This window comes from Saccoglossus kowalevskii, chromosome 21 (assembly GCF_978046115.1).
Source record: "Saccoglossus kowalevskii chromosome 21, keSacKowa6.1, whole genome shotgun sequence".
NCBI lineage: Eukaryota > Metazoa > Hemichordata > Enteropneusta > Harrimaniidae > Saccoglossus > Saccoglossus kowalevskii.
The window spans coordinates 26,494,916-26,508,437 of record NC_140661.1 but is presented as its reverse complement, the minus strand read 5'-3'; the positions used below and the strand labels follow the sequence as shown (position 1 = coordinate 26,508,437).

Below are 13,522 nucleotides of genomic sequence, written 5' to 3'. Positions count from 1 at the left end.
GTACCATTGTTCACATTTGCTTTAGTAATGATAATATTAGGATTGTTGTCTGGCCGTATTTAGGTAAAGAGTTACCATATTTGGATAACTTTACTCTGTTCAGTCTTGAACTGGTATACATATATTTTTTTATCTAGGATTGGCGTTATTTGGTCTACTTGAACTCGGTTGTATTTACAATTAGCCTCATGCAGCCTAAGATTGGTCATATTGGTTTTGGATTGGTCACATTCGCTCAACCATTGTTCATATTTGATATAATATTGTTCACACAATGTACTCTGAAATCCTTGTATGCAATTTAGTCATTGGGGGGGGGTCACCAGATTTGCAGGTTAAAAATCCTTCATTTTTTTCCGAGCGAAGTACATTTTATTCTGTTAAATTAATCCAGCTACATATCCCAGAAGAACATCTTCCTCAACCTTATAGAAGAAAAAGAGGAAATAGAAAGGTAAAAAAACAAGTAAACAAAAAATTAGAACGTTTGCTTTACCACAAAGTTTGTAATCCCTGTAATTTATAATAGGATTAACCTAAACCTAATGACCCACCACGCGCAGCGCTGGCACATTGCTTGAAACACAGAGGGACTGTGCTTGAAACAATAAAATTTTATACGCGTAGGTTTTCTTTACGTACTAGGTTGAAAACAGTGTCAATATCACCTTCTTTATTGGCTAAAAGTCTCGTTTTTGCCATGAAGATTGAAGTGTTTGCTCAATGTTGAAGGCGCACCATGGCACAACTGATATTGACACACACATGTAGAGTGAAATCAGGATCGGAAATGTCACTGACACATTTTCGGGGAGTCTCTCTCTCTCTGCTGATTTTAATCCATGCCCGTATGAGTTCTCCTGGAAAATGTTCTCCCCAATAACATTTTGCATTCCGAGGTTGTTGAATGAATAATTTAGCGCAAATATGAATTGGTGAAAGTAGTCCAATTGGGTTAAACAGGAGATGTTTCTGTTTATAAACAGGGAATCTTATAAAATACAGATCAAACTGAAACTGATGATGGTGGAGTGTATGTGTTATATGATAGAAATTCTCGGGTAGTACAAGTATCTGGTTTTATCATACATTTTTTGACATATAATTGACATATAATTGTTGTCTGTGAAATTGCTCTAAAATAGCAAATTTTGAATATTTTGCTTCAATATCATTGTGGTCTGTAAAATTGTTCTAAAATAGCACGTTTTGAATTTAATTTGCCAAATTTTCTTGAAATACGGTACGAAAAGTAACTGTAAAACATTGCCATGTTGTATGCATTTATGGAGAATCTCCAAGGCTCATTGTCTTGAAGATTCTCCATAAATGCACATAATATAGCAATGAACATTTCCATGTTATATATGATGCAATGCTCATCCGTCCAATCACATTATAACATGCGTCCTGTCTTCCTATACCCCGATTCAACACATGGATACAAGAGTATGCGCTTGGGTTGCTGGGCATATTGTAACATTTTCCATGCAAATAACTGATGAGATGGCGCCTTGTGATGTGACGTAAACAACCACCGCAGTTTGCATCTATCGGGGTCAGAATATATGGACCAATCGTGACCAAATCGCGTGTCGTTTACTACGTCTACGCCAATCTTCCGTAAACAAATCCCCACGAACACGTCTTCCCAGTTGAGGTAGATCAAAGATGGCGCTATGTCTCGTACCTTCTCGACCACGTCACGTGACAGCACGTATCCGGTCCCGACCAAATATGGCGGATAAACCGGATCCGGATATGAGTCAAACTGAGTATTCCACTTACTCATTGGAGATCTGATCACCGTGGAGTTTTGGGATACCTGACCCAAGGCAAGTTTTGTTCGCGGCTTACTTATAAGCACTCTCATGAGAGAGTCATAATTGACAAAAACGTCATCGTCCGTTTTCAAAATATAAGAGACGCGTGGACAATAATCCACCGCCCAACGAAATGCATGAATTGTCTTCAACGTCAGATTTAAATAATCGTCTGTAAAATCAAATAGAAGTATGTCTCTGAAGGCGTTAGCCTCTTGTTGAATCTCGTTCATCAATTCTTGGTCATGGCTCTTCGCCAACAAGAACACGGTGGCAACACCCTTGTCGTTTTCTAACGTTGTATTTCCCCAAGTACGTCGAATTGCTGTCCGTTCGGCAATGTTTTTGTTTTGTGATGTCACAATAGTCAACAGAAACACATCTCTGGTTCTGCAGATATCCCGCTGGTTTATGATATATCCCAAGTCGTTTGCCACGAATCTCTTTCCCGAGAGGAAGTTTGAGTTGTTATAATAGATCGGTTGTGGTCCCAGGGGTTGGAGCTTAAGGCGTCTAGTTACCTTGTCATGACTGCTGTGGCTGATGTGTAATGCAATGAAGAAATAAAAACTGGTATATACACAACTTAAGATAACAATAACACACACTTGGTTAATTAGTCGTTTTGGAAACATTCTCTTCGTAAAATTGGCCAGTTTCAGTCTGCCATGCCATTCTCACTAACCTGCGAAGAAAACCCAAAAGTTAAACACAACATATAAACCTTCCACAATGAAACTGTACCTTATTTTTATAAATATAGTTGAAAACAAATGAACTTTCATTCAAATTCAAATATTCAATAGTGATTACCATAAGAGCTCTACACCCACAATGCACGCTTGTACTTTTATACACGTGACATAGAAACTGCAGCCCTTCGCCGCTTATTTAAAATGAAGCGCTCGCCAGGTTACAAGTCCATTTCTGGATTGGCCAATTTGAAATCTAACGTGCATATATGTATATAATCATAAAACGTCTTCGGGTTTCTGTCGCTCACTCTATTCCCCCACTGAATTGATTATCATAGGGCCTGTACCAGCTGGTTCGTTCACATCGTTTGTGACCATGACATTGAACGACTACTACCACGCTCACGACTTGAACTCATTGACTGTTAAATACTTTCCCCATAAAAGTTGTTGGGAGATTGACAAGAAACGTTCAAAAAGCTGACCAGGCTTAGACCACAGTCCCTAGATAGAGGGACTGTGCTTAGACTATTGACAGTGAATTATCAGGAGGAGAAATTCTTCACCGGGGTTCTCCACACGTGTCAGGGGGGAATATCGTCTCGTCTCTCTATCGCGTCCCCTTGAGGTACGGGATCGGGAAAGTCACTTAAGCTTACAGTCAAATAAGACATACACAACAAAATACGTTTCAACTCTCGTCCTAGTCGGTCAGTCGAGCACTCTATAAGACACAGCGCCCTGGGGAAAAGTCCCCAAGACTATCGCAAGGCTGACCCAAGACTGCCTCTAGACTGCGTCAAGACTCGCCCAAGACTCTCTAAGACTAGACTGCGTCTGTCGTGGTCATACAGCCAATCACACTAAGTACTGAACACGTCATATCTTTTGATTAATCGTTCACTACATTAATAACTGCGAATACCAACTGTCAGAAATAGTAGTCAGAATAGCGACGGTTATCTCTAAATTAGTTCCAAACCACTGAGCCAAGTTCCGTCCAGAACTTCAAATGGGCCGAAACGATGACAGACATAACACAGCCATTCACTAGTAATCAGCTAATTAAGTCGATTAACAGATACGTGCAAATAATTTCATCACAGAATGATTTCCTAGGACTTAAAATATCATAGACTCCACAAGTTGTATCAGAAAATATTCACTAACTCCCTGCGCGGCATGATCAGTTCAGTTCAACGACAAGTAACAAGCAGCGAGGTTTGACTCATGACTTTACTGCTTTTGTCGTAGTTTCGAATTGTTTTTGTACTAATTATGTCTTCCAGAGTCCGCCGTGCAGTATCTCCTGTGTTCCAAATTTATTCCGACATTTACATCGCTCTCATCGGCAACAATGTAAATAGGACTACTATATGTTTGCTTAATGATATACATCATGTGCGAATTCTACAAATCACAGGGATGCAATTGGATGACAATGGTTGGATGACAATAGACATCAGACAACCAACGAAACATATTGGCAACGCAGCGTTTTCTATTGAAGCACAGCCCGTCTATCCCTCTATCGATAGAGGGGCTGTGATTGAAGTAATGCGTGCCACGCTTGTTTAGGTCATCATTTCTCATCATATCAATAAACGTTGCCGAGCAACGAGACTATCATTAGATCTCACAAAATAACGCGAGATCTATTCATATTCCCACCAATTATCCCGAGATATCGCGATATATCGCGAGACATAACCAGATTACGTTGATACGCTGAGAGATATATGTGTATGCCCAGACAACTAATTAATTTATTAGTTGACTGAGGTGTATGACACCGGCTATCCCCGGGCCATGTTTCGGTAACCCTGAACACAAAAAAACATGACTGTTAACACACAAAATGCTATGATTGCTTGAAACGCAGCAATATACATTTCCAGAAAAAATATCGAAAACCTTCCGCAAAATCCGCAACAGCGAGAAATATCGTTTTGGGTGGGTTGTCTGAGAATAGACTGAATTTGCGTATCGGTTGTTGCATCGGTCCCATGGTCGGTGAGTGTGATTCGTGGGTTGTGTAATACACGCACTTTGGAAGCTTTTATATATTCACCTCTAGCTGTAACTAATGTGGTTTATTCAAAGTTTACACTCGGCGATACAGGTCATAGTACAGTTTACGCTAATGACCAACGTTCATTTACTACAGGGTACTTTAGTTGATTTTTTTTTGTTCACTTCGTGGGTTGGCATACACATATATTTCTACATTGTTGTATACGATGAAGAATCAAAATAACGTGAGTTCTGTATAATAATATATTTCAGTAATTGATTTTACTGTGGTATGTATGGGCACTGTCTTTATAATCTACTACATGTAATATGGCCGCCCTCATTCATTCGCCTTAAATCGAAAACGCAGCTAAAAAAACAGCACCGCTAAGTTCACGCGAACTGGATGTCATAACGATAACATATTCGCAACATACACGATGAACTTGGCATTTGTCTGAAAAGGTTCTCTTTATCGAGGTCTTCAGATCAGCGTCTCCACGTCAGGGCTTAGCGAGAGCTGCGAGTATTTGTCTTCCCATCATGGCGGTGACCTAACCTGAACTTACCGATTCTTATCAAGTTAACTGTTGACGTATTGGCAAACATTTGCGAACCAAACCAATCAAATGAATAACTGACTGAATGACCGAAATAAATAAATAAATAAATAAATAAATAAATAAATAAATAAATAAATAAATAAATAAATAAATAAATAAATAAATAAATAAATAAATAAATAAACAAGAAAGAAGCATATATGCACAAATATATGCAAATAAGGAATCTTTGTGTTCAAACTAAATAAAAATAGTTGGGGAGGAGGGGCAACATGACAGTATATGGCACATTTTATACCCGAGAATATAGAATGTATGCTCTTGTAATTTGTCGCAGATGTCAGATCTCTCCTAGCATATACATCATATTTGAGATAAATAGCCACTTGGTAATTATCTCCTGACAAATATGCTAATTTCCCAAATGAAGGCTACCAATAATCGTTGCTTTCTTTATATTAACCCAACATAAAACGAAATATTCCAACTAAAATCTATTCACTTTTGATGTATGAATTGTTATGATGAATCATGATTTCACTTGCTGCATATGAAATAATTAATTAATTTAAATAATAGTTTCTAAAATACATTTCAATCGCACTAGACTGTGGGTTTAGCTTACAGTTTGTCTATTCACGGCCAAAGTGTGGAGCGATGCAGATTGCATTGCAACATAAGTAGTAATGTTCAAAACGAAATCATCGACCATTGTTGCCATTGTCGGCGCCCTGTATGTAAATCTGGCGGCGGGAAATGATGGTGAGTTTTGCAAAAATTAATTTGTTATGAACGCCAACAATATTAATGTAATTTCTTACTAAATATTTCTTCTAAATAAGTGAAAATCGAAGTAAAATAGTAATCACTTCAATAATACACTATAATTATGCAGTGGCTTCGAATTACTGGTACGTACTATTTATTCACCCAGTGTGTTTTGTTAAGGTTTATCTGTCTAATGTTTTTGTAATACTTATCAAATCAGTCAAAAAAAAAACATAAATGACTCCGATCCTAGTTCTAGCTCGAGTTCGAGAACAAAAAAAATGTCGCGCGATTGATGTTTGGCCACAGAGGACATGCTTTGTAAAATACACTGCGCCATCTAACACGTCATAATCATGTTGTGTTTGGAGTTTAATTATTAGGAGAAAAGTAAGTCTAATAACTTAATGAAAGGCGGGATATATTATGCAGATCCTTCGTCTTCTCGAGTATTTCTCATTAATTGACTGTAAACCGAGACTTTCGAAATATACTGTACCAACTAGTATACTGGTGTGTACCAGATTATGTAATCTATTCGACTTTGCCAAGTTTACGAAGCTACCACTTTCCAAGAAATAGTCAGTGTAATATTTGACAATCGTTCTCTTAAATAAATAAAAATAATTGCCAAATTTGCTATAATACTCCAAATAGCGAGGCATTTCACGAACACCTAGCAGATTTAAAATTTAGTAATGTCTACAGGAAACCAAACTATAATTAAGTAAAATTTGAAGCACTCAATGTACTATTTCCTGACAACTAATAATTGCAATATTAAACACACACCTGTTACACCGTCTACCTATATACGAGTGTATGGCGGTTCTTTTTGATTTTACACAGCCTTCATAATCCTCTTCCGCTAAAAACACTTCTACTTTATTGGTTCTATTTATTGCCTCATACTGTGAACGCGATGAGATGCATTTGAAATGACATGGAAATACACTTTCGTAAATATAGTGATTGACTATCTATACCTAACAACTTGAACACATCATTATTCATAACACCAAATAAATGAGTTCTTCGAGCTACAGGTCCCATTAATCACTAGCGGATAGCGGGGAGGAATACGTGACGAAGGGGATGTTTGTACAACTAATTAATGAGTGAAAGAAAGTAAGAAACGATCGATGGATGAATTAATCAATGAATCAATCAATGAATCAATCAATCCTGGTGAATGAATGGTCCCAGTTATTCTATTATTTTAAATATTGTCGATATAAAATGACTCGCTGCAATTTTTTGTACACAACAATGCATTTTAGTTAAAAAGACCAAATCCATGTCATCGTCACGCTCATATTCTTTATCCGATTATTCTAGACGCGTAGTTGACAAAATTACCAAGACATCATATAATTTAGAATACTCACTTACAGAGAACGTTTTTAAAATGAAAGGAGACTTGTTGAAAACACCCAATTTAAATCGAAAATTCGTCAGATTTCAGAAACACACAATTCAATTGGACTTAACAGATCGAATTTTCAGAGCGTTCGTAATACGTCCCATAAATACTAATGCCTGTAGTGTGTGTATATGGTGTGAAACGATTTCAGGTGGCAATCGAGACATTTTTTTTTCATTATTTGGTCGATAACCTGCATGTTAATATACGTACTTGACTAGTATTCTTTGTCAGTAAGCTAAACACGTTCTTTTGGTCTGGCACGACAAAACATTCTTCGCTAGAAACGATTAACTGCGTAATGCAAAATAGACGCACAATTTTGAAAAATACGCATTATCTGTATTGCTTTTTGAAAAAATTAGACGAGAATTGTTTCATAAATAATTACCAATTCAAGCATGCAGTCCGCCATTATTACGACTTTAATCCCAATACATATCTTTCATATTTTTATTTTACGCAAATTAATTATAATTTGCCTAACCTGTCCGTAAAGTATCCAAGATGCAATATGAACGTGAACGTGTTATTTTTAAATTCGTGTTTGATACTGTTTGCTAATGAATACATCGGATTACGATTTACCTATATTAAAATTAGATTTCAAAAACGCAGTTGAGAATTTAATATGCATGTGCAGTGATTCATTTTGATACGTACGATAGTAATGTGTTTTTTCATTTGTCATCGAACGAATAGTACAGTGTGTTTCAAAAGCCTTAGTTTATAATAAATGATAGTGTAATTTAGACATCATCATGCTGTATCGAACAACACGTTTAACAAAAACATGTTTTATCCATGTATTAATCTTAACCGTTATGCGCGAATAGTTAGTTTAGTTAGTTATGCCTATCATCCAAGTTGGGACATAGGCCACCAACAAGATTCCTCCAACCAGGCCGGTCCTGTGCCAGTTTTTCCACTTCTGCCGAGATATAGCCCAGCTTCCGGACATCAGCCTCTAGGTCCCGTAGCCAGGTGCTTCTTTGACGGCCAGTTTTCTTTTTTTCCTGTGGGTTCCATTTCAGTGCTGCCCTTGTGATGTTTTGGACTGGTTGTCGTAGGATATGTCCCAGCCAGCGCCAGCGTCTCTGAAATATCCCCTGTTCTATGGGCTGTTGACTCATTCTTTCTCATAACTCCTGGTTGCTGATCACATCTGGATATCGTATTTTCAGTATTTTTCGTAGGCAAACATTTATGAACGTCTGGATGCATGAATAGTTAAAACTTTAATATACAATTATAATTATAAAACAGTATGTTGTTAACTGAAATAAGAAATTCTGCGGTGCACCGCGCCGCTAGCAAAGGAGCCTGCCTTTACGTCACGATTGTAAATACATTGATATTGAACATTTTAAACACCAACACCACGTTCACGTATGACGTCACGACGCAATCGATAATGTGGTTAATTATTCATGACGTCACCTTTTGAACAAGCAGTCAATAAGTAAAATGAAAACTTTAATAGTGATTGGCGTATTTATATATAACCGTCGAGGCGTTGTAATATTTGCAAAAATTGCGCCAAAATTACAACGAAATAACGCAGTTGGCGATAAAGTTGTTTGTTATTGTCTACGCATGATGTTCACGTCTGATGTATCACGCGTCCCGTTTAGTAAATTGATCAAATCGTAAAAATAATCGTATTACAATGTTCTCACCATTTACATATGAACTATAATAACCTTTGTGGCACTAAATGAAAACACACGAGGTAGAAGATTCATGTTGGGCATATGCACACATCACCTGGGCAACTCGAACATAAATTCCTCGGCACATCCCAGCTAGTTGCATGTTATTACCATCAAAGTCTGTCCCGTGACACATGGCATATCGTCACGTTTATTTGTATGAATTGGTATAACAAATGCGAATTTTGGCCAAGTGCCATATGGATTATATGAAAAAGATTTATGACACATACACCTATAGCTAGCTTAGTCGTGACTGTTTGCCACTCTGATCACAATAAAGGAGAATCCTCAGAAATGTGGGTGCTCATTTAATTAAAGCGGGGTTTCGTCACCTGCGCATGCGTCAGATAGCCATAGCGTGTCATTGTTTACAAACAAGCGTCTACCATGAACCTTTGCGTTTTAGCGTGTGTTGTTATCGTCGCTTGGGACTCAATTCCCTCGCGCGCGCAGGTGAAGACCCTCCCGCTTTAAATAATTTAATTACGTAATTGCCGAAAAACTAATTTTAATGATTCCATAAATGAAATAATCTAATAATATTGTGCAGATTATTCCTTTTATAATTCATTCATTCAGTATTGAGTCAACCACTTGAGATTTCATGCCGAAATTTGGGTACACAATTTTACACTTGTTAATGTATTTTTATAATTCTTTCTCAATTTTAGAGCAAATTGACCGAATTTCCCACTTAATTAAGGCTTATTTTCTGAAACAAATGGCAAAAGTACACTTTGGCGTTCTGAGAAGGTGCCATCTGTACGATAGAGATTGTCATGCACACACCAACCACATTTCTGGTTAGGGCGCATTTTTACAGCGACATATCATATTAAGCCACTATTTTCACAATGCATTCTGGGATATATATGAGTTTAGTGGATGCGCGCCGCTATAAGATAAGGTGTGGATAGTTTGCAAATGTCGTTGGTTTTGCTTGAATATTATTTTACAGCAAACGTTAAAAATACTGTTCCATACGTTTCTATCAAATCAAAATATCAACTGTTTTTATATCAATCAATATTTTCCCGCTGCTATATGCATCAACATTGCGGTCATTACGATATATTAAGCTGGCGGAACACTCCGTCTGTTTGATGTTAATCAGTCGTAAATGCGGCCAAATGAAACGTCATGCCCCATCTAGCCCCGTGTACAGTTGTATCACGGCGTCCGTTTTGAGCTAACGACAATATTCCGAGACGACTGGGCGGCTCTTCTGATACACTCCCTCCGGTACTTTGTGTACACTTTCCACATGTAGCGCAACCTCAACGGATTTTTTCGGTGCGACGTAAAAAGGCTATGAAATGAACATGGCTCTCTGAAATCCGTGTATTTCGAAAACGTGTCAAAACCCATGCTGTGTCGTATCGGTATCTTCAATTCATCCAAACATATCCCAACAAACACATCCTCCCAGCTTAGGTATCTTTTAGTAGAACCGAGACTGAGGACTTCAGCCGCAACATCATGAGACAGAACATATCCGGTGCCAACCAAATATGGAGGGTATTTTGTTCCTTTGTACATGTCAAAGGTCGTGAACCATTTGTTAGTTACGTTTCGCGCTGGGGTGACGTTGTAGTACGCATATCCATATGCAAAGTCGTGACGCGGCATTTCGGTGAGATTATGAACGAGTGTGTAGGGGTTTATAAAAACGTCATCATCTGTTTTTAAAATATACTTCGATTGAGGGCAGTAGTCAACAGCCCACCGCATACCAAGAAGCGTTTTCAGAGTTAAATTTAAATAGTCCTCTTGGAAATCGAATTCTACAATGTCTCGGTGTTTTCGACTCTCGTTATCGACGAGCCTCATCAATCGAGGATCTTGACTTTTGGCGAGTAGGAATACACTGGCGATTTGTTTACCTTCATGTACGCTGATACTTGCCCACGTATCGCGAATCGCGTTTCGTTGCTTGTAGTTTTTGTGTTGCGTGGTGATTAGAGTAAGCAGAAAGACATCGCGATGGTCGCTGCATATTTTCGGCTGGTTTATGAGGTAACTATACTGATCCAAATGAATGTACTCCCCCGATAGTAGGTTCGTATTGTTGAACATCCTCTCAGAGTAGTCATCATCGGCAAATAGCCATGTTCGACCGCCTCCAAACACTGGGGAAGTTGACCCCCAAGAAGGGCCACCCTTACCAACGTTAAAGTAGAAGCAGATAAAGACCACGATCAATAACAAATACAGGAACGAAGTGGTTACAACGATTTGTTCCAGCCTCATGATCAAATGACGTAATCAAGTGCGTGCATCCAGTAAGATCTGAAACGAGATACATAAACATGTTATTGACACTCAGCTAAACAGCACGCATGTTCCATGCTCTGTCCATGAGGATGCTCAAAATATGAATTATTTCGCTACACCCTTAAAGCGGCGGAGTCGTCACGTACGCATGCGTCAGATGGCTATAGCGCGTCAATAAGCGTCTACCAATGAGTTTTTGCGTTTTTAGCGTATTGTTATCATTGCTTAGGACCCAATTCCCGCGCGTGTGCAGGTTACGACCCTCCTGCTTTAAAACTGGTGAAGGTTTTTATGTCTAGCTCAATCACCCGGGATGCTGCTCTGGCAAACTCTATAATACACACAACTTTCTAACAACATCGAGACACCCCCTAGGAAACACCATAGTTCGAAATGACAACGCTGTTCAATAGATAGAAAGGTGTCTCCATTTCTTGTTTTACTTATCGTCTGCTGAATACTCCACATTCAAGTATGTGTGTATGTGTAGATGATTGTTTCATTGACGGATACACTAATAACTTTATATTTATTAACTTTAATAACCCATCATAAACATTATAAACATTAACCCGCCATACCTTTTATTTTGTCTCCACGATCACAACAGGTCGGCTTTAGTTTAGTTTAGAGATTTAATTGACACATGGTTTGTGTGTCGGGAAGACAAGAATGTGACCATTGAACGATATGTTGTGCGTGTGCGTGATGACGTCACGATATAACCCGGAACTAATAATCATCGTCGCCAGGACGCTTTACATATGCATGTGGCATTCATTGATTCTCTCTATCCCTCCTATTACACGTGCTGACAACCAACCAATCAAACAAAGCCAAAAAATAGATTATCGACAGGCATGAATCAGTATTATTGTTATAATAATCGTGCAATGTTGTAAACTTCTAAGGCAGTAAAACTTTCATAGGCTAGGGAGTCATAACAAATCCCCGGAAAGACAAAAAAGTAACAAATATGAAAATTTCTTTATCGTCTGCGCAAGTTGGCCACATTTGACCCCTTTACGGGACGAACAGCGTTCTATGATCAATAGTTCTATTTTCAGCTAGTTCTCGCAATCATGGACAACGCTATTCACAGACGACTGACTACAATAGTTTAAATAGTATCAACCTTAATAATAGCGCAATTCTCGCCCAAATATTCTGAGTAGGTTTTTTTTACTCTCCCGCCAAAATTGTGGCGCAACATTTTACAAAGTTGCATGCATTTTTCTAAATTTCAAATGGTTTAAATATAGTCCTAATCAACACATTTGAACACATCTGGGACATATTATCGCAGGTTTAATTTGTAAAAGGTGAAAAAGTTAATAGGGTAACGTTTTTATAATTTCATAAAGTTGTGGCAACATGCACTGCACAGTTGACACACAGTGAGTAGGTTCTGCAATAACTACAGCAATCTATATTCAATGTTCCACCATTTTTGTTGTAGTAAAATTTAAAATAATTTTTTCATCCGCGGCTTTTTTTGGAGTAAAAATCACTTCCTCTTCTACCGCAATATTTCATCCCAGATAACAACACACGTGTACGTATTACAGCTATCTCCTGATGTAACACCGGTATACTTGTCAGAATAACGCTGATTTACCTGAGACACACGGCGGTAGTAAACTGCTTTTTTAGCGTCGACAGAAAGTCGCCTGAGCACAGCACGAGGCGTAGAGTCTTGGTTCAAAAAACAAACAATTGCTCCACACAAGGTTATTCTCTCATTAAAAGTCCACTCAACAGCCGCCACGAAATTAATCGGCGGGAGTTTGGAGATGACGTTGTTGTCTGCTCATTTCACAACGTGAATTTGTGCGTAATGTTTAGAGTGTCGAAACATGATTGTTGCAAAATTGAGCGTCGCTCGCTTTGACATGCGCAGCTCGAGGTTGAGCAACTGAAAGACAAGTCAGAGCGATATTCTCTTCGATAAAATGCAGCACTCACCGAGCCATTCTTAGATCCACCATTTCGTGAGCAGATATCGCAGAGATACTACCTTGTTTGCATGCGTGTGTATATTTACTTTCGCTGAAGGCTTTCTCCATTCGGTCCGAGGGATGTTAGGGTATATGACGTCAGGGGCATAATTGAACAATTGCAGCGGGGAGCCTCACGTCATTTTAGAATAAACTGTGAGGCTCTGACTATTTTAAACTCATAGGCAGGAAATAACGCATTCATCATTCCAACCACTCATGGCGTTCCATGGCAACAGTCGGAAACTAAC

The 13,522-nt window shown here is 38.4% G+C and overlaps 2 protein-coding genes across 2 annotated transcripts; both read right to left on the bottom strand.

The window, feature by feature from the left end:
- Nucleotides 1-1,396: 1,396 nt before the first annotated feature.
- On the bottom strand, nt 1,397-2,458 carry LOC102809346 (beta-1,3-galactosyltransferase 5-like). Its single transcript, XM_006821512.1, has one exon. The coding sequence runs from the start codon at nt 2,456-2,458 to the stop codon at nt 1,397-1,399; it is 1,062 nt and encodes a 353-aa protein (XP_006821575.1).
- Nucleotides 2,459-9,932: 7,474 nt separating this feature from the next.
- On the bottom strand, nt 9,933-11,250 carry LOC100369386 (beta-1,3-galactosyltransferase 1-like). Its single transcript, XM_006821513.2, has one exon. It carries the CDS (start codon nt 11,248-11,250, stop codon nt 10,171-10,173), a length of 1,080 nt encoding a protein of 359 aa, XP_006821576.1. The 3' UTR covers nt 9,933-10,170.
- Nucleotides 11,251-13,522: the final 2,272 nt, after the last annotated feature.